This window comes from Oncorhynchus nerka, linkage group LG21 (assembly GCF_034236695.1).
Source record: "Oncorhynchus nerka isolate Pitt River linkage group LG21, Oner_Uvic_2.0, whole genome shotgun sequence".
Taxonomy (NCBI): Eukaryota; Metazoa; Chordata; class Actinopteri; order Salmoniformes; family Salmonidae; genus Oncorhynchus; species Oncorhynchus nerka.
The window spans coordinates 32,085,273-32,108,114 of record NC_088416.1 but is presented as its reverse complement, the minus strand read 5'-3'; the positions used below and the strand labels follow the sequence as shown (position 1 = coordinate 32,108,114).

General features: G+C 42.5%; 1 protein-coding gene across 1 annotated transcript in view; it reads right to left on the bottom strand.

Moving 5' to 3' along the window:
* Positions 1–22,842, bottom strand: part of LOC115104283 (ubiquitin carboxyl-terminal hydrolase 43-like) — a 98,506-nt gene that overhangs the window by 19,920 nt on the left and 55,744 nt on the right. The window contains exons 7-8 of the mRNA XM_029625648.2: positions 12,765–12,927; positions 2,560–2,671 (exon numbers count right to left, since the gene is read on the bottom strand). Coding sequence (XP_029481508.2) covers positions 2,560–2,671; positions 12,765–12,927 — 275 coding nt within the window. The remainder of the gene's footprint in view (positions 1–2,559; positions 2,672–12,764; positions 12,928–22,842) is intronic.

The following is a 22,842-nucleotide window of genomic DNA, read 5'->3' as shown; positions in this document are numbered from 1 at the left end:
CTCTATAAATGCATGTGTAAAGCAGCTACATATTTGAGGTCCTAGTGTTTATTGCATTACCCTCTGGCAGCTTTCCATCTCAGATGGTTTTGTGAACAGCTTCACTTAGAATACCTCAACCTTCCCAAAGTCTTCAAAGTGAACCTGTCAAAAGCTTGAAACGAAAGATGACAAAAGTGGACCTGAAATTTGTTTTCCTCTCATCTAGTACTTAGCCACTTTGTTTAAGCCCTGTTTTCGGCTTAGCATGATAGACTTGTGTCTACATGCAAAGACCACCCATGCCACACACAGATACAGTATATACCCGTGTGTGTGTGCGCATCCCACCCACTGCGGGCTGCAGTCTAAGAATTTGTGAAAAGCACTGGTGTCTGTGTGAAGCAGAAAGAGGCTCAGCTCAGGTGTGTGTGTATGTGCGTGTGTGACAGGTGTGTGAGAAGGTATGAGTAAGTGAGAGGGAAAATGAACAAATAAGCAACAACGTTTGGTCTGGCTCTGAGTAATGTCACATCCTGTCAGAATGACTGCTGTGTAGATAGGAAGAAAAACACAGCTAAAACTCAACACCACGCAACACTACACCTCTGAGCTTCTACCTGTTTCAGCCAGAACGCTGCAAGAGGCAAGAGGAGACCAAACAATACTGAATTAGACACAATAGTTGTTATAGTAGCACACGCACTCCAAGAGAAAATCATTGCATTCAGTTTCTTTCAGTCTTAAATCTACCTGGGTTAATTACTGCTTGTGTTAAGAGAACATTATGATTTGGTAGAAAGCAACACTATTTACACGTGAGAATAATGTTCTGATGCTTTCCCATTACAATCTAAACACTGACGGATTTCTGCTTAATCCCTCACGTATTACCATAACATCATCTGTCTGATCATCTGTCTGTAACATGGTCTGTCTCTATGTGACAAATATCCATTCTCCATTCCACATTTATAAATCTACTCATCTCCCGTATTGCATCTTCAATTAAATCTCATCAGTTCCCCATCCTTACAGAGTGTGTCACTGTGAGGACATCATGTAGGGTCATGAATTACAGCTGTGAGTCTGAGCCACAGCCTGCTCAAGGAGGGGTGCTGTTATTCTCTAATTATACACAGTCACCAACACCATGTCATCTGAATGGTTAGCGTAGCATACGTAGCATGTCACCCTGTCTGCTCTAGTGAGCAGCTCCATGCTGACTGAGATGTCAGGCAACGGAGAGGCAACATCAGGATCCAATGAGGCAGACTGACTGGCTTACTGCCACTCTGCTGCTATTGGACTCCATTGCTGTGGTCTAAAATTAGATAAGGGTAGAAAATCCACTTTTGGAAGTAAATGATTGCTGCCATAAACCACAGGTTGACTCGTATCTGTCCTTTCAAGCTCTAGAGAATTGTATTTTTTTGGCAAACCATACATTTGGATGTCTCTCTCTTGGCTGAGGTAAGCTCCTTACACTGATTTTGTAAGCTAGACTTTAATTAAATAGCCAACTGGAGGTTTAAAAAAGGACAGGATAAATCCAATACAGAGAATTACTGAGAGTTTAACACTCTTTCATTCTTCCTTCATGGCATCTCTGTCTCTCCTTCTCCCTTCACGGAATGCTAACCTGTCATTTTTTTCTCTCTCCCTAAAACATCAGGACCCTTTAGCAAACAGACAGACAGACATGTAGTCTGGTGGCCATGCAGCCGCCTGACAGTCAGACACTAACTGGAAAGCTGTTTAGCGACATGATTAACATCATGCTATGCTGCGCTGAACCGCAATCAGAGGTCACACAGCTGGGCGCATTTAAGCAGACTGTTTTTTTTTGCATTTGTATCATTACATGTTTGTCCGATGTTCTGCAAGCCACTTGGTTTGGATCTTCCAGCAAGACAATAACCCCAAGCACACATCAACATCTACAAAGAAATGAATTGGCCACAAAATCAATATTTTGTAATGGCCATCTCAGTCTCCAGACTTGAAACGCATTGAAAACCTGTGGTTTGAATTCAAGAGGGCAGTCCATAAGCACAGACAAAGGTTATTAAGGATCCAAATGGATTCTGTATGGAGGAAGGGTCTAAGATCCCTCCCAATGTGTTCTCCAACTCATAGAAGGCTCAGTGCCGTTATCCTCGCAAGGTGAGGAATTGAAAGGTATTGATAATTTAGACGCCTAACTTTTTGAGAAAAAACATATTACTTGTTAGACAAAATCATTTTTTCCTGAGCAATTGTATTAGTATAAAATAATATAATTTAAAAAATGTAGCATACAATATAGCTCAATATTTGATTTATTTATTTTATACAGTAATTTTTGCTCATCTTTATCAAGGGGGTCAATGATTTCGAACCTGACTGTATATGCACATACCGTAAGGTTGTTTTGGTTAGGTGTTTTTTTATACTCAAGAGGTAGCCCATACTGCACTAGAAGACAAGGCATAGAGAGATATGACAGGCAGAAAACACACTAGCCCAGGGTTAAAGGTTAGCGTTGGAGAGTCACTGAGCCATTAGCTGTGTGTCAGCTATGGTCTTCCAGTGTTGTACCTGGGCCTGTGCTCCGTTGATCATCAGGTAGTAGAGCTTGCTGAGGATGCTCTGCTGCAGCTGGTCCCAGGAGATGGAGCGGTCCTCCCTCATCAGGAACGGAGGTCCAAACCTGAGGAGCAGATGGGAACACATGATGACCATTCAGTCAGAAGAGATAGGATCTTAGACAGTTATCAATGGGATACGTGAAGTGAACTGATCAAAAAATGCAATTTCATTGATGAGGATGTTTGTGGTCAACTAACATTTCATTGACCTAAATGACTGTTTATTCAATGTACAGTGAGTGAAAGAGTAGAGTGCACATCCTGCATTCAATTCTTACACTGTCATATAGGCAGAACCACACTAGCCCTGCTTAGGTCGCTGGTTTCTTACTAGTCTTCAGGCCCCCTTTACCTATCTTCATGGATGACACTCAACCTATTTAATCACCATTATACCAGAGCTCTGCATCAGAGCTGAAGGATCACATGATGCCTTCATTAAACGGTACCTCAGATTAAGGCCATGTCTCTGTCATAAACTCCTCATCTCTAACTGGGAGAGGCTGAGGCTCACACATATCATTGAGAGATTCGTCACAGGGTTAATCAAGTTGCATCTCAACGATCTATCAAATTAAGATTAAATATTTTCCTCAGTGTACGTCAATCTGGCAGGTAACACGACCCAGAGCTGAATATTTTGTGAATATTTAGCAAATATTTCTCTGGCCTTAACTACAACATTTTGCTTGATTAGGTCAACGTGAAAGTGCACGAACCCTATCAAAATGTATTTCTCATCTGAGTCTTAAAGTAAAATATTGATTCTGTTTAAATTCAATACTCATCATAGTTTCATGAAGGGTTGTCCCATTAACTCATGGAAACCATGTAGATACTCAAGGTACATTAGGTTATCGCTAACACTCTTCAACATTGTTACCATTAATGTCATTGTCCTCCATTCAACATACTGTACTTTCCACGGGTTGTTGTGTAATTGCAGACCCGCATTCCATGGTCACTATGAGCAACAGCTGCAACAACCAGGACATAAAGAGATACAACAAAAAAAGCCTTTCATTTTCTGTGCTTTGAGGTGTTTGTTCCTTTATTTTCAGGACTTGGTATGCTGTTCAGATCATCGGCCCATAGTCTTGTCAAGCCATCTCTCTATGGCAGGCCCTGGTACACAGTACTACCTCTCTCTCTATGGCAGGCCCTGGTACACAGTACTACCCCTCTCTCTATGGCAGGCCCTGGTACACAGTACTACCCCTCTCTCTATGGCAGGCCCTGGTACACAGTACTACCCCTCTCTCTATGGCAGGCCCTGGTACACAGTACTACCCCTCTCTCTATGGCAGGCCCTGGTACACAGTACTACCCCTCTCTCTATGGCAGGCCCTGGTACACAGTACTACCCCTCTCTCTATGGCAGGCCCTGGTACACAGTACTACCCCTCTCTCTATGGCAGGCCCTGGTACACAGTACTACCCCTCTCTCTATGGCAGGCCCTGGTACACAGTACTACCCCTCTCTCTATGGCAGGCCCTGGTACACAGTACTACCCCTCTCTCTATGGCAGGCCCTGGTACACAGTACTACCCCTCTCTCTTCACCTGAGAATGATGCAAGATTGGAAGTATGTCAAATTGGCTTACAGACGTGTCCATGTTCATCCCACAATGATCTCCACACAGTCTGTGGTGCCTCCGAGGCACCGTTTTAGCAGTAGCCTTGTAAAGTATTGAGCTACTACAACAGTCTTGTGAGTTGTCTCTGAAGCAATGGTGTGCTTTATTTGTCTTAGTGTACACAGAGAAGACAGCAAGAAACAAATAGTCCACTCAGACTGATGGATTTAAGATGTGAGTGTTGATCGTCAGATGATCGCTCTGATAGTTTTGTGTGGGATCATCCATCTAAAACAAAGGCAGCTGTGAGGACTAGCGCATGGCCAAGCCTGCCAATGTCATAACCAAGGCAGCAGAATGGAGCGTAGCTGGGGTAGTGGTGCGATAACAATCCAAAGACATACTACAGAAATACACAGAATTAGCTCCATTGAGACAGACCTTTTCAGAGGACAATTTCACAAATATTTTCTGAAGAAATTAATCGTCAGGATAGCTAACCCCTGATTAACTAAGAGTAGCACACCCAGCTTTAAGAGAGTGCATGAATTATAAAGAGCTCACAGGTCAAAATGGAATGATTTGGGTTCATCTCAGGGCAAGAGCCTAAAAAACAGCTAGCACATAACGTTCTGAGAACCATATGTTTCTTAGAGCTTGGTGAGAGCGTGGTTTTCCTATGGTTATTTTGTATACAACCTTCCCACAACTTTCTGGGAAACTGGAACATTCTCAGCACATTTAAGGAACTTGAGAAAACTTTATTTTCTTGGTATTTCATTACTTTAACAGAAAGTTTCCTAAAAGTTCAAACATGTTTACATTTCATTTCAATTCTGGTAATGTTCTACTGTAGGAACATTGTTCAACTGGTTCAACTGGGCAAACTACCTGCCCTCCAGGACACCTACACCACCCGATGTTACAGGAAGGCCATAAAGATCATCAAGGACATCAACCACCCGAACCACTGCCTGTTCACCCCGCTATCATCCAGAAGGCGAGGTCAGTACAGGTGCATCAAAGCTGGGACCGAGAGACTGAAAAACAGCTTCTATCTCAAGGCCATCAGACTGTTAAACAGCCACCACTAACATTGAGTGGCTGCTGCCAACACACTGTCATTGACACTGACCCAACTCCAGCCACTTTAATAATGGGAATTGATGGGAAATGATGTAAATATATCACTAGCCACTTTAAACAATGCTACCTTATATAATGTTACTTACCCTACATTATTCATCTCATATGCATACGTATATACTGTACTCTAGATCATCGACTGCATCCTTATGTCACTAGCCACTTTAACTATGCCACTTTGTTTACTTTGTCTACATACTCATCTCATATGTATATACTGTACTCGATACCATCTACTGTATGCTGCTCTGTACCATCACTCATTCATATATCCTTATGTACATATTCCTTATCCCCTTACACTGTGTATAAGACAGTAGTTTTGGAATTGTTAGTTAGATTACTTGTTGGTTATCACTGCATTGTCGGAATTAGAAGCACAAGCATTTCGCTACACTCGCATTAACATCTGCTAACCATGTGTATGTGACAAATAAAATTTGATTTGATTTGAAATAGTTCAGAGAACATAAACATTTTATTTTTTTAAGTACTTCAGCATAATGTTTCATCATGGTTCTATCTAAAGTCATGTTCTCTAATTGTTCCAAGAATGTTAAGAAACAATGTTCTTCTGTGGGAATTTCTGTACATTAGCATAACGTTTCCTACAGGTTTCATCATAGTTCTATTTAAAGTCATGTTCTCACATTTTTCAGAGGGAGGCTTACAAAAACTTTCCATAAAAACCACAGAAAACTAGTAACGTTTAGAGAACTTTCTACGAATGTTATTTAAAAACATATATATTCTGTTCTCAGCGTTAAAAAAACTCTATCCTCTATCTTGTTAAGTATGTTCAGGTGCGTTGGCCACACCCACTCATTGGCCTGATCATAATGAGTGTTTGTTTCAGATGAAATGGAGTATGTTTGAATAGACTAAAATTAATAGCTTGTATTTTGTATGCGTAAAAAAACATGGCATGCTAGCTCAATCCTGGTGGCGCAGTGGACTAATTCCATGGATAGAGAAAAGAAGATTATATACTGGACAAAAAGCTTATTTCTCTCAAATTTTGTGAACACATTTGTTTACATCCCTGTTCGTGAACATTTCTCCTTTCCTAAAATAATCCATTGACCTGACAGGTGTGGCATATCAAGAAGCTGATTAAACAACATGATCATTACACAGCAGTACCTTGTGCTGGGGACAATTAAAGGCCACTCTAAAATGTGCAATTGTGTCACACAACACAATGCCACAGATGTCTCAAGCTTTGAGGGAGTGTGCAATTGGCATGCTGGCTGCAGGTATGTCCACCAGGGATTTTGCCAGAGAATTGAATGTTCATTTCTCTACCATAAGCCGCCTCCAACATCATTTTAGAGAATTTGACAATATGTCCAACCAGCTTCACAACCGCAAACCACATGTAACCACGCCAGACCAGGACCTCCACATCCAGCTTCTTCACCTGTGGGATTGTCTGAGAACAGCCTCCCGGACAACTGATAAAACTGAGGAGTATTTCTGAAAGTTTGAAAGGAAGTTATTAAAAAACCTCAAAATAACATATAATTTCTGTTCTCAGAGCATTAATAAAATCTCCCAGTAAAACTTTCAAGGAACCAGAGTAAAACATTCTCAGAACCTCCCTGCAACCTAAAAATAAATGTTCCCAGAACAGGCGAAATGATCCCTTCTGTTCTCAGAACGTTGAAAAAACATTCCTTTTTACCAGTCACAAAACGTATGGCTTTGTTCCCAACCATTGTGAAACCAAAAACATACGTTCACTAACCCACAACTTCCAAGGAACCACATTTTCTAGCTGCGCAGTCTTTGGAATAAATTGCAAAAATAATGCAGAGCTCATATCTCTTAATAATAATTTCACGCTTATGGCAGAGTCAGATTTATTTTCATCTTTCAGACCAAAACAAATGAGAAAGTTATTTGATCCAAAAAACATCTGACACTTGTGATAAGATCATCCAATGGAGACTATGAAATGTGTCAGAATTCCCACTGATCCGCATCGCATCTCTCTCCTCAACAGGCAGTTTGTCTGCATGGAAATAAGACTCAGCATCAATATGGGTCACATTATGATTTGTTTGTCCTGTCCCACACTGTGCATAATGATGGGTTCACTAGGAAAGAAACATCTAAGCAAATGCAAAATACATTAAATCAATATGGGCGAGGTGGCCTGCTACAAACAGGACTGGATTTCAGACTATAATGTCTAGCAATCTGGCTTTGAACGATCTCAGCGAGGAACTCACATCTAAAGCATGCCGTGTCCAGAGATTATATGGATTAGACAGCAAGCTCTTAGCTCTTTTACTACGTTATATGGAATTGTTTTAAGAAGGTCATACCAAGGATAATTTAGCTATTTGATCTAGAATTTTATTTGGCCTTACTGCTATTAGCCCATACAAATGCTTTTAATAACAGATTCAATACTTGGAACAACAGATAGTGCCCAACAAATTCCAAAGGAAGTTTGTTCGGAAATGTCTGTCCTGCATCTATGATAGGTATTTAACCCCTTAATTTTGGCACTGAACAGTCTCCATATATACTGTAATTCCATCATTTTTTTCAACTGGTACCGGGAGACCTTCAGACAACTCTTGTTGTGGGCAACTGACACGTACGTGAGAGTCTCAGCTTTCAAGAGGGGTCATATTAGTGTGTAGACCTTCTGTCTTCAAGAGAGCGAGAGTTGCACCCCTTCTGAAAAAACCTACACTCGATCCCTCCGATGTCAACAACTACAGACCAGTATCCCTTCTTTCTTTTCTCTCCAAAACTCTTGAACGTGCCGTCCTTGGCCAGCTCTCCCGCTATCTCTCTCAGAATGACCTTCTTGATCCAAATCAGTCAGGTTTCAAGACTAGTCATTCAACTGAGACTGCTCTTCTCTGTATCACGGAGGCCCTCCGCACTGCTAAAGCTAACTCTCTCTCCTCTGCTCTCATCCTTCTAGACCTATCGGCTGCCTTCGATACTGTGAACCATCAGATCCTCCTCTCCACCCTCTCCGAGTTGGGCATCTCCGGCGCGGCCCACGCTTGGATTGCGTCCTACCTGACAGGTCGCTCCTACCAGGTGTCGTGGCGAGAATCTGTCTCCTCACCACGCACTCTCACCACTGGCGTCCCCCAGGGCTCTGTTCTAGGCCCTCTCCTATTCTCGCTATACACCAAGTCACTTGGCTCTGTCATAACCTCACATGGTCTCTCCTATCATTGCTATGCAGACGACACACAATTAATCTTCTCCTTTCCCCCTTCTGATGACCAGGTGGCGAATCGCATCTCTGCATGTCTGGCAGACATATCAGTGTGGATGACGGATCACCACCTCAAGCTGAACCTCGGCAAGACGGAGCTGCTCTTCCTCCCGGGGAAGGACTGCCCGTTCCATGATCTCGCCATCACGGTTGACAACTCCATTGTGTCCTCCTCCCAGAGCGCTAAGAACCTTGGCGTGATCCTGGACAACACCCTGTCGTTCTCAACTAACATCAAGGCGGTGGCCCGTTCTTGTAGGTTCATGCTCTACAACATCCGCAGAGTACGACCCTGCCTCACACAGGAAGCAGCGCAGGTCCTAATCCAGGCACTTGTCATCTCCCGTCTGGATTACTGCAACTCGCTGTTGGCTGGGCTCCCTGCCTGTGCCATTAAACCCCTACAACTCATCCAGAACGCCGCAGCCCGTCTGGTGTTCAACCTTCCCAAGTTCTCTCACGTCACCCCGCTCCTCCGCTCTCTCCACTGGCTTCCAGTTGAAGCTCGCATCCGCTACAAGACCATGGTGCTTGCCTACGGAGCTGTGAGGGGAACGGCACCTCAGTACCTCCAGGCTCTGATCAGGCCCTACACCCAAACAAGGGCACTGCGTTCATCCACCTCTGGCCTGCTCGCCTCCCTACCACTGAGGAAGTACAGTTCCCGCGCAGCCCAGTCAAAACTGTTCGCTGCTCTGGCCCCCCAATGGTGGAACAAACTCCCTCACGACGCCAGGACAGCGGAGTCAATCACCACCTTCCGGAGACACCTGAAACCCCACCTCTTTCAGGAATACCTAGGATAGGATAAAGTAATCCTTCTCACCCCCCCTCCCTTCAAAGATTTAGATGCACTATTGTAAAGTGGCTGTTCCACTGGATGTCTTAAGGTGAACGCACCAATTTGTAAGTCGCTCTGGATAAGAGCGTCTGCTAAATGACTTAAATGTAATGTAAATGTAGACCACCAAACTGCTCAGACGCAACAGACAGAAGCTGGCAAATCGGCTGTACCGAATTCAGATGACTTCCAAGACATGTGTAGGGGTCGTAGAGCAAAACGGACAACACCATCGTGTTCGTGAAAGTCTCATGTTTTGTTCGGACGCTACAGACGATTTTGTGAGAAGACCGATTGTCACTCTAGTGCTTTTACCTATCACTGCAGATGCAGAAGGGTGACACCGGCGGAGACGCATCCAATGCAAAATGACTGACATCTCTAGTTTAAACTAATGTTTTATTATACTAATTAGATTCATCAAGAAGGTCTTCAAAAATATATTCACTCACTTCGGAGTTGACGGTTAAACAAAGCAATGACACTGAAATGAAAATTTCACACTGTGCTGGTTAGAGGAATGTACCTGCAAAACCTATTCCCTGTAGGACAATAAGAAAAAGACAAAGAGTGCAATCCACATGTCATTTTCTCTGCACACAAATATCTTCACCCTTCACCTGATGAGACAGAGACAGGTCTGAGCCCACTTGGACACACACTGGTTGAATCAACATTGTTTAAAGGTAATTTTTCAACGTATTGTGGCGTGGAATAAACCTGGAAATACATTGGATTAAAAAAAATAAAGTAAAAAAAGTCATCAACCAGTACTGTTTTCATCTCATTTCAACCAACATTGAAATTAGGGTAAGACTTCAACTTAAATACATTGACTTAACTTGACTAACAGGTGCTTACATCAGTCTAATTTCAACATAATCATCAGAACTATGTATACGTTGAAATTGCGTTGAAACTTCTAGTTTTTTTCTTCCTATATTGAAATTATGTTGCATTTTAGATTTAATTGGACATATTTTATTTGATATCGTTTCAATATCAGTGCGACCAAGTCCACCATCCAGATGCCTACCTCTGTGTACCCTGCTAAGCTTGGGAAACAAGCTGTGTTCGTTTCAGCTGAGCTGTCATGTCAACACATTTAGACATTGATCAGTTTTCATACTCCTTTGTGTAGACTACCTAAATAACATAGAATAGTTGACAGTAACTCCTCTAACTCCTCATACCCAAGCTGTATGTGAAAGTCAATTCAGAGTGAGTATGTTGGCTACATTGACATCTGATTTGCCCAACAAAGGACACCATCATTTCAACGTGTAGCTAGGTATACTATCATTCATCCATGGTTGATTGGATTTTGGGAAGTTTAGAAGTAGTTACCATTAGGCCTGTAAATAGGATTCCAAATCCATGATAATAATAAAACACTTTTACCTTTGGATATTGTCTTGTATATGAACGACGGTTGGTTGATTTAAAACAATGTTTGTTATTAAAATGTTGGATTCACGTCTCCATCTCAACAAAAATGAGTTTACAGTGTTGACACTAATATGCGAGAATAATATTTTTTTGTGAACCAATGTTTCATTTTGGCGTTATAATAAGGTTGGCAACAAAATAGAAAATCGTTGTGGATATGTGTTGCAGCTCAAATCGACTACAAAATCCACATGCAATGCTTTCTTTATGGGCTGGCTGGCTAGGTAGGTAGCTATCAAACAAGAAAACATAGCTACACACAATAATACCAATATCAGCATGTGCAGTAGCTAGTTAGCTGTAAAATCGCCTTAAAAAACTGCACTATCAATTTAGGAGTCTACAATCTCAGCATGTTCAACCTGTAGATTGATGTGCCCCACATAGTGGAGTCTGACATTCTCAACTGCAGATATACTTTTGAGGAGATGGGAAACGTTGCACATGCTATGTCTATGGTACAGGCCGGTGTATTCTGGGCGATCTGGGACAAGGAACGCTCTCCTTTAAGGAGTGAATATCTTCACCCTTCCCCTGTCAATTGGGCGCTAGCTCCAAAATCAACACAGGCACTAATTTCGTCATCAAGAAGTACAACATTACACATATTTCCGAGATGTGAGATAATTAACTTGCTACCTGTAATATCGTATAGCTTTGGAATCGTGACATTACGTGCTTTAGATGAAAATGGGCACATTTCTCGACATATACACTGACTTTGAGAAGGGATTGCTTGACGATTAGTTTAGAACCGTGTGACACAGCATGACAACGTCAACGCGTCGACAGTCTGCTGGGTGGGGCGTTATACGTTCCTTCATTCCTTTCTTTCACATCTCTGGCAACGGCACCATGCAACGCACCCTGGATTACAACCCAAGAGGCAGACAAATAGGGAAAATGGGCTAGACCCTCTGTTAAATAAAACATTTCTCGAGGTAGGAATATTGCAAAAAATATAACCAATGGCTCATTTCAGAGAAGACATCCTCCCGTGTTATGACATCGGCCAGTATTGAAATCTAACATGTATGATAGACGTTTTCACCATCTAAAAGTCCTATTCCAGTGTAGTGAGAGTGACTTTACCACAGTGCTACGTCATACCGGACAGATTTCTGCCTGCTTGAACGCCAATAACTCAGATACACATGAAAACATGAAAGGACCATGGGAATTAATAGAACATCACTACGGGATGCACAAAAACAATATAACATTCAAAAATGGGTGAACCTTTCCTGTTTTACACACGTTTTTATGTTTACAACTCTGGATGAAAACAGTACTGGTTGATTACTTTTTTTAAATCCAATGTATTTTCCAAGTTGAGTCCACATCACAATACGTTGACAAATTATGTTGAAACAACGTTGATTGGTTGTGAAGTTTGACATCTGACACCAGTGTGTGGTGCCCAGTGGGATGGTTAATCAGCAATGTTGAAGCATGGTAGAATGCTGAGAGACACTAAGCCTTCTGGATGGGATTGGATTTCTCATGTCCGACACTGTGAGGTCTCCTGAGCGAGTATTGATCCCTCCACTGCTGTCGGGCTGGATGTCTGATGGATTACTCCATCGTGTCAGATGTCAAACTTCACAACCATTCAGTTGGAGACTCGCCTCTCAATTAGATTGACAAGAAACTCTTAGAGGCTGTGACTCATTGACTGTGGCTCATTCAACTGTCACATGAGATAGTAGAGGCCTTTCTGTGCTGCATATGTGCTTCCCAATTTACATTACAGTCGTGAGATGTTTTCCTGCTGGCCAAAAGTCGAATGAAAAGCCTATATTTCTCTTTCACTTCTGAGTGACAGTATGAAGAGGTGAACAACACCAACCGCCCCTTAGATCCCAGAGTGCGTTTGAAACAGTCACCTAACCTGACAGCCTGCTGGGCATTCCAGGCGGCGTTGCACACCAGCAACAGGATCTTCACTGGCACACCATGGTTCAGGAACTCTGTTGACAAAGTTCCGGATGGAGGTAACCTTTGACCTTCGGGCCCGGAGGAGTACGGTGAGGACGGCAGGCTGTGGTGGTACCCTGCAGGAGAGGAGGAAAGAGGGAGGAGACAAGAGGGGGGGGGGTGAAGGAAAGTTAAATATAAGACTTGGCGAGACATTCTATTTGGGGAGGAGTGAACCAGAAGGGAGAACAGATGGAGCGGGCGCTGCAGACTCTCCCAGCAGGATGGTCTTATCTGATGAAGCTTTTCACTCCTGGTGGGTGCCAGCACTTCTCACCAGCTAACTTCTCTTCACCCACACTGTGGAGTGTGACTGAGCAAACGCCTGATGATATTACAGCACTCACAGACATTAGCAGATGCTGTGTTACCAACCTACTAACCTCATCCCCAGGCTATTGCGCACAGCGCATATAAGCCTGGGATATCAACCACTCAAAGTTGGCCTTAGTGGGAGTGACCATGGAATTATATGCGAGTGATTCTATGGCAAAGTATTGGTCATCATTTCATTTTAGCGAATCACATGTGCTTGTGGTGTGGTGTGCTTGTGGTGCTCTGTGCTTGTGATGTACTAGCATAAGGGGGAAGGTGTTGTGGGAGATGATTGGTTGGTAGATTAGTTAGATTAAGCCAATGCCTATGTGCCAGGAGTTTCTCCCAGCTCTATGATTTGGCCAAGTTTGATGCGCTGGTCCACCAGACTCTACGCACATTTGTGCAGGAGTGTCTGGGAACGAGATTACCAACCTACAGACAATGCCAACCCATCAGGCGGCACTGGTTCCCCAAAACACTTGGTGATAAATCACATGGTAAATAGGACTGTAGACAGAAACGAGCAGCTATTGATTGGCCCAGCGACAGTGTTCTCCCAAAACCACAGCGTTGTATTAAACACCGCTGTTTACACCCATCCAGCTCACAATTAATCATCGCCAACGGTGAATGTCACGCTTGAAGGTCCCAAAGCCGCCAAATATCCCACCATTCAATCCAGCCACACCACAGGTCTAATACCAGGATATAGGAGAGTGAAGGAATGCATGGAAACAAAGACCTATTCAATATCAATCAGACACTTCATGTAAACAGCTCTGATATGATAGAGCCCTGACCGAGAGTGAACATAATGAGGAAGAGTATTACTGCCCTTCATTTATTCATGTTCAACTAATGAAGCAGCTGATCAAACTCTCTTCAATCATGCTCTGCAATTTACATAAGTGTTGACCTCTGATCGCTGTGAGGATGATTTATGTAAAGAAGCCCTTCTTTAATTACTGTTGAAACCTTCAGAATTCAAATCAAATCAAATGTATTTATATAGCCCTTCTTACATCAGCTGATATCTCAAAGTGCTGTACAGAAACCCAGCCTAAAACCCCAAACAGCAAGCAAGCAATCCCTAGAAAAGGCCAAAACCTAAGAAGAACCTAGAGAGGAACCAGGCTATGAGGAGTGGCCAGTCCTCTTCTGGCTGTGCCGAATTCAGCAGTAAAATGCAGAGGTCACCTCATGGACTGTCCCCACGTGATTGATGCTAGGTGGGAGGAGGACTCTCATCAGTCATTAAATCAAAGTGTATTTCTTTATATTTGGAAATGTATTTAGAAATGTATTGTTTCAAGACATCTCCCCCAAGGTCTTTTCACTGGTCATTAAATTACAACCAGTTTCCTACCTTTAGGTTGATGTCAGCTTTTCAGAATGACGGAGGGAGAGTGTCAAAATAGCCCACGGCAGATTCTTGTAGATACACAGAAACTTCAACTTGTACACACACGCACTCACACGAATGTAATTTAATGCCTGTTGATTGTAGTCTCCTGTCATGAGTGATATGACTCTCTATAAGATAATGGAATAGTTGTGTATTCACTTTCCTGTAGTCTAGGGTTACGTCTGAGAAACATTTTAACATTTAACATTAACATTTAAACAGGATGAGCCAGCCTGAACACTGTGAAAGCCAGTAATTAAACTCCTCTGCCCTCAAAGAGATCCACTTCAATGACTGGATTAGCAGGGTCAGGTGTTGACTGGTTCTGAGAAAGCCGTAAAGCCCTATAGTGAAGACGGACACCAAACTGACCACATACCGAGACTGAGACGTCAGTGATTACTAGGGCGGTGGCGGTCATGAAATTTTGTCAGCCGGTGATTGTCAAGCAAATAACTGCCGGTCTCACGGAAATTGACCGTTAATTAACATAAACACATTCAGCATCTCCTGGCTTCCACGCATAGCCTATAAGCCACTGATACAGACCTTTGGAACATCTATATATTTTTTAAGTCTATTAAATCCATAGCCTACACCATCACAATAAATCCATTATGTATTTTAGACAGGTCTAAAGAAACAGGATATGAAGAAAATGTAGTCTATTTCAGAAGAACAGAATAGCATACCCTTTGTCCTTATGTTAGGTCCTGATCTGGCTATGCCATATGGCTGTGGGCTACACTAGTTCATTTAGCAGACAAGATTTGCTTAGAATTTCGTGGCATTATTTCATAGTATGAATAAAATCGAAAATATATTTTCTCTAAAGGATTTCTGAGGGAGTGCGCACATCCGGCTATTCAGTGTTGAGCGGTTAACAAGGAAACAGGTCTTCCTAAATGCTTAATTTAGAGTTATTTATGCAACTTTAGTTGTGATCAAAACATATAGAACAACGTTTGTATTTTTAATACAAGACTGCATGATGCCACTAATAATTATTTGAAAAAAGTCACATGAAAGGCATGAGCTCTGTCATTTGCGCAGGCTGTGCACATTTAATCAAATCAAATGTTATTCGTCACATGCCCCGAATACAACAGGTGTAGACCTAACAGTGAAATGTTGACTTACGAGCCCTTAACCAAAAATGCAGTTTAAAAAAATACAGATAAGAATAAGAAATAAAAGTAACAAGTAATTAAAGAACAGCAGTAAAATAACAATAGCGAGACTATATACAGGGGGTACCGGTACACAGTCAATGTATATGTAGGTAGAGTTATTAAAGTGATGATAGATGATAACAACAGAGATTAGCAGTGGTGTAAAAGAGGGGGGGCAATGCAAATATTCTGGGTAGTCATTTGATTAGATGTTCAGGAGTCTTATGGCTTGGGGGTAGAAGCTGTTTAGAAGCCTCTTGGACCTAGACTTGGCACTCCGGTACCGCTTGCCGTGCGGTAGCAGAGAGAACAGTCTAAGACTAGGGTGGCTGGAGTCTTTGACAACTTTTAGGGCCTTTGTCTGACACAGCCTGGTATAGATGTCCTGGATGGCAGGAAGCTTGGCCCCGGTGATGTACTGGGCCGTACGCACTACCCTCTGTAGTGCCTTGCGGCCGGAGGCGGAGCAGTTGCCATACCATGCAGTGATGCAACCCGTCAGGATGCTCTCGATGCAGCTGTAGAACCTTTTGAGGATCTGAGGACCAATGCCAAATCTTTTCAGTCTTCTGAGGGGGAATAGGTTTTGTCGTGCCCTCTCCACGACTGTCTTGGTGTGCTTGGACCATGTTAGTTTGTTGGTGATGTGGACACCAAGGAACTTGAAGCTCTCAACCTGCTCCACTGCAGCCCCGTCGATGAGAATGAGGGTGTGCTCGGTCCACTTTTTCCTGTAGTCCACAATCATCTCCTTTGTCTTGATCACGTTGAGGGAGAGGTTGTTGTCCTGGCACAACACGAGGGAGCACGAGGGAGAGGTTGTTGTCCTGGCACCACACGACCTCCTCCCTATAGACTGTCTCTCATTCACAATTTGACAAGCACTTGATAATGCCTCGGATTTCTTGTCATCATCCCCTTTGTGTGGCCGTAATTCCCCTAAAAAAATCCATGTCTTTTGAGGCCAGTGGCCGTTGTGCCCTTGGGGTGAATATAATAATTATAATTCCCTTCTCCCGGCTGCGTGCTCTGAAACACCTCTCACTCTCATGGCTCTCTCAGATAGCTCAACTCTTATTTGCCAATAACCGTCACGTGATCTATCACACCCTGATCTGTTTCACCTGTCTTTGTGATTGTCTCCACCCCCCTCCAGGTGTTGCCCATCTTCCCCATTATCCACTGTGTATTTATACCTGTGTTCTCTGTTTGTCTGTTGCCAGTTCGTCTTGTTTGTTCAAGTCAACCAGCGTTTTATGTCTCAGCTCCTGCTTTTCCCCGTCTCTCTTTTCTCACCCTCCTGGTTTTGACCCTTGCCTGTCCTGCCTGACAACTCCGCCTGCCCCTGACCCTACCTGCGGCCCGGTACCGTTGCCCCACCTCTGGTTTACTATGCATGCCTGCCTTGCCTGTCTATTAGCTGCCCCCGCTGGTAAATTAACATATTGTTTATTCAACATGGTCTGCGTCTGGGTCTTACCTTCATACTTGATAGTGATCGGATCTTTTTCTCAAGCTACAAGTGAAGACAGACAAATCAGGGACGCCAATTCCGACTCGCACATTGAAGATATTAGAAGAACTGTCCATATTTACTTTTCGAGTAGGCCTAATGAACAGCAAAAGCACTAGCTTATGTCAATCTACTATCCCCCATAATACAAAAGTTGACCAATTCTATTCTGTGCGAGTCTGGGACTATTGTGGGATGCGATAGATCCCAAATGAATACAACCACTAGCATCCAAAAACATTTTTTAAGCATTGAGGCTGACGCAACTGATCAGAACGTTTAGCTTAAAATATTGATAAACATTAACACATTAATGTGCTTCATTTAAAAAAGTTATTTGGCCACTTTAGTTGTGATACAAACCGTATCAAAAAATATAGGCCTATGGACTAAGCTACATGAGGTGCGAGACTATGACTTGAAAAAGAAAAAAAAGAAAGAAAAAAAGGCACGAGCTGTTTCTTGCCTTGCTGCACATCTTTCACAAGTGATAATATATCATTCACAAGTGATAGGCTAATATAGTCACCCATCAGACTGTTCTTGATTTAATTTTGTCTTTGCATATACTAAATAATATATGTGTGAGATTTGTTTTGATTTAGAATGGACCATTATCATGCACCGGTATTAAAACAGGGGCAGGGGGAAAATGGACGTCATCTATGCACTTAAATAACGAGTGGAGGGCACTTTTCCCGTAGTTCATTTTCATGCCAGCCAGGTAGGATATACTCCTGTTGTAAAGAGAAGAAATGTGCTTATATTAGGAAGGTTGAGAAATAAATATAGCAGGCCTAGCCTATAGAAAGCTGATGGGAACCTCCTCTTTAAATAGCCATCACTCTGTTTTAGCACACAATTGCATAGCCTCAAGATATGATGGACAACATGAGCTCATGGCCTCTCATGAAGTGTTTGATTAGATTTTTGATTACATTTGCATTGATGTCAGAGTGATTAGAGGGACAATATAGTGCCGAGTACCATGCAGCTTGTCACGCCTGCTCCACCTCCCTGGCGCCAGGCTACCCGTCTTTACACGCACCTGTCACCATCATTACACGCAGCAGAGCTCATTGGACTCACCTGGACTCCTTCACATGGTTGATTGCCCCTGTATATCTGTCTGTTCCTCGGTGGTGTTCCCTGTGTCCTCATGAATTGTTGTTATGTGTTCCTGTCCAGACACTGTTCCTGTTCTGTTTCATGTCCGTCAGTTATTACACCTTCACTCCCTGTACCTGCTTCCTATCTCCTGCGTCGATCCTTTCACAGTTAGTAAGTTTGGTAGGCTACTAATAACCATCAGCAGCATCAGAGCTTGGAGAAGCTTAATTACCCTGACTAAACGGTCATGTGTCATTTGAGTGCCGTCATGACTCGTGACCGCCGGTGTGGCGGTAATACAGTCACCATAACAGCCCTAGTGATGACTTCATGGCGTTCGTCTCCTCCACTGAGTGACCTAGTTAGCCAGGCTTCTGAATGTGTCCACACTGAGGAGCCTGAACTAATTATTGGGCTTTTCAAACAAGCGTTCCACATCAGTTCCACCTAAACTGGAAGCCCTGGCTGTTTGTTAGACAGTAAATTGAAGCACTAGTGTAAAATCCCACTGATGCCCTGACAGGGGGAACTCTATGGCCTGGCAGCCAGGCAGCATACTGTATTACAACCATACTATATTAGAGACACAATAGACAAACCATGTCATGGTGGGCTGCAGGGTCGACTGAGTTTGGATCAGTCATTGATTAGATGAAGTCATGCAATCTGTTATTAATGTCCTCAATATGAGCCTGGTATGAACAAACAAGACACTGTCAACCAAATGCAACCTGAATAAGGGGAATACCTGATAGAGAAAGAACATGTTATCTGTGTGTATGATGTACTTCACTGAATGTGAAATAAGATACTTCTATGAGAATTGCCATGACAATGGAGCTCTGTGGGTACAGAATCAATGTTTACACCACCTTCCGGAGACACCTGAAACCCCACCTCTTTAAGGAATACCTAGGATAGGATAAAGTAATCCCTCTCACCCCCCTTAAAAGATTTAGATGCACTACTGTTCCACTGGATGTCATAAGGTGAATGCACCAATTTGTAAGTCGCTCTGGATAAGAGCGTCTGCTAAATGACTTAAATGTAATGTAAATGTACATAAACTGACATAGAAAGTACTTACACCTCTCTTCCTATTTCACCATGCCATGAAAGGTCAGGCAGGAGGAAAAATACTCCCAGACACCATCTCTCATGAATCTTTTGTGCCACACTGGGATATTCCATACTTTGTAGATAGTTCATGTAAACCTTGTTGACAGCGACTCAATTACTCATTCTCCTCCCTGACAACCAAATGAAAATGCTGCCAGGCACAGACAAACGCACACTCCACCATTTTTCTACAGGCCGCTCATCAAGGTGTGAAGTGACATTACTGATAGGCTGTGTGTCAAACAGAGGTGGACAGCCCCTGCTTCACATTTGTATGATTTTGAACATGATTCTAGGACATTTAGTGAGAGCCTTTAGTGACAGCCAGTCGCTGATGTGCTTAAAGTGAGTCACCCTCTGAATTCACCGACTAATGTACATGGTGCCAAGGCTCTTGTTTTTTTAGCCATACAGTAAGTGCTACAATTCATTTCAGTTGATGCCTCAGCTTGATAGCTTCTATTGGTACTCCATTCAGACAGTCTAGGTATTCAGACATATCCAGTTTGTCAAAGCACAAGCCTGCAACTTTAGTGTTGAACATCTCTGTCTAGGAGTTACTATACAATTCAGGCGAGCTCAGGTTTTCTGTAACAAGAGCAAAGCCGAACATGAACACTTTAGAAACTTTAACTTCCAGGTATAGAGGCATTATGGCAGTCCTCCTGTCCCAGAAACTGTGGAGAAATTAGCTGCTGTCTGGTCAGTCTGTACCTGAACAATGCTGTCAATTGCTTAATGAAAAGATTTCTTCCAAGCAGAGAGGCTGAACAGAGCTCTGTAGAGTCCCACATGCTTTTCATACTGAGAGAAGTAGTGAGTAAAGTATGCTGTATGTAAACTAGAGAGTAGTACAGGAGTGGTATAGTAGAGGAGTCTTTTAAATCAATGTAGACACTGTTCTGGGGAAGAACAGACACGACTCCATTCCCATTCATAGTTAATGTGCGTGAGGTGAATGATCCCTAAAGGCATATTGATTTCAAGTACACAAAATGTACCTTCCATTAGCAGCAGTGACCATAAAAGTTTACGAGGAGTGACAACTCATCATGATTTAAAGAGGCACATTACAAAACCCAATGAGGTATAAGCTGAGGTGAAGCCTCCTGCATCAGTACAGTACCACATTTCACGCCCGTCAGCTTTAGGCCAAATAGATAATGATTACAAAATGATTACTCAGTGTTCATTGTGTAACAGTGTTTGAGTTCTGTTATCAAACTGGATGTGCATGAAATGACAGGATGCTCTGTTCAGCAGGGAGGTGGTGAGAGAGGCCTCTCCATATCAACCCCACTACGTATACAGTCTGATAAAACGTCCCAGGAGGATTCAGTGTCTGCCTGTGCCTGTGCCTGTGTGTGTGTGTGTGTGTGCAGACCAATCAAACTGAATAGTCTATTATGTGTGGTCTAACGAAAGATGATAAAGGAGAGACAGAGATGTCTCTAATCACTTTGCTCAGTGGTGATGCAAAGAAGTATCATTTTCAGGGACAAACCCAGCTCTGCCAAACCCAGAGTGAAAAATGTGGTAAAACTATCCACACAATCTGGCTTCTGGGAACAATGTCTGTTTGCCCTTCACATCATCAGTACAATTACAGAGAAGAGACATTTCAAACATTGTCACGCCCTGGCCATAGAGAGGCTTTTATTCTCTATTTTGGTTAGGCCAGGGTGTGACTAGGGTGGGCATTCTATGTTCATTTTCTATGTTTTGTATTTCTTTGTTTGGCCGGGTATGGTTCTCAATCAGAGGCAACTGTCTATTGTTGTCTCTGATTGAGAACCATACTTAGGTAGCTTTTCCCACATGGGTTTTGTGGGTAGTTGATTTCTGTTTCGTGTTTTTCACCTTTCAGGACTGTTTTGGTTATTTCCCGTTGTTATTTTTGTATTTAGTGTTCAGTGTCAATAAATTAACATGAACATGTACCACGCTGCACCTTGGTCCTCACCTTCTTCCACCAACATCTGTTACAAACATAAATCATTTGATGACAGCAAATCTTTGCGGAAAATGATGGTGATTTGAGTAGATCTGAGCATCTGAGTTTTATTGAAAATGTGTTTGTAAGCACACGTTCCCCAGGACTTCTTATTCTACATTGAGTTACTCCTGGAATCTATCAGACCCAAAGTACACAAACAAACATTCATTATCTTGTTTAAAAAGAAACAATGCATTTCTCCTCAGTAGTTCATCCTGATGTTTGGAAGGCTTGTGCCAACAGTGCACAGTTCGGGTAAAAGCTGCAGTACAAAGAGCATGTAATTATCACCACCAGAGGAAGGACAGACTTTCACATAATACCCTGGTATTTCACAGAGGTTGTACATCCCATTCTGTTAATACAGTACTTCTGTATGCTCTTGACTGTGAAAGGCTTATTTCACAGAGGTTGTACATCCCATTCTGTTAATACAGTACTTCTATATGCTCTTGACTGTGAAAGGCTTATTTCACAGAGGTTGTACATCCCATTCTGTTAATACAGTACTTCTGTATGCTCTTGACTGTGAAAGGCTTATTTCACAGAGGTTGTACATCCCATTCTGTTAATACAGTACTTCTATATGCTCTTGACTGTGAAAGGCTTATTTCACAGAGGTTGTACATCCCATTCTGTTAATACAGTACTTCTATATGCTCTTGACTGTGAAAGGCTTATTTCACAGAGGTTGTACATCCCATTCTGTTAATACAGTACTTCTGTATGCTCTTGACTGTGAAAGGCTTATTTCACAGAGGTTGTACATCCCATTCTGTTAATACAGTACTTCTATATGCTCTTGACTGTGAAAGGCTTATTTCACAGAGGTTGTACATCCCATTCTGTTAATACAGTACTTCTGTATGCTCTTGACTGTGAAAGGCTTATTTCACAGAGGTTGTACATCCCATTCTGTTAATACAGTACTTCTGTATGCTCTTGACTGTGAAAGGCTTATTTCACAGAGGTTGTACATCCCATTCTGTTAATACAGTACTTCTGTATGCTCTTGACTGTGAAAGGCTTATTTCACAGAGGTTGTACATCCCATTCTGTTAATACAGTACTTCTGTATGCTCTTGACTGTGAAAGGCTTATTTCACAGAGGTTGTACATCCCATTCTGTTAATACAGTACTTCTGTATGCTCTTGACTGTGAAAGGCTTATTTCACAGAGGTTGTACATCCCATTCTGTTAATACAGTACTTCTGTATGCTCTTGACTGTGAAAGGCTTATTTCACAGAGGTTGTACATCCCATTCTGTTAATACAGTACTTCTGTATGCTCTTGACTGTGAAAGGCTTATTTCACAGAGGTTGTACATCCCATTCTGTTAATACAGTACTTCTGTATG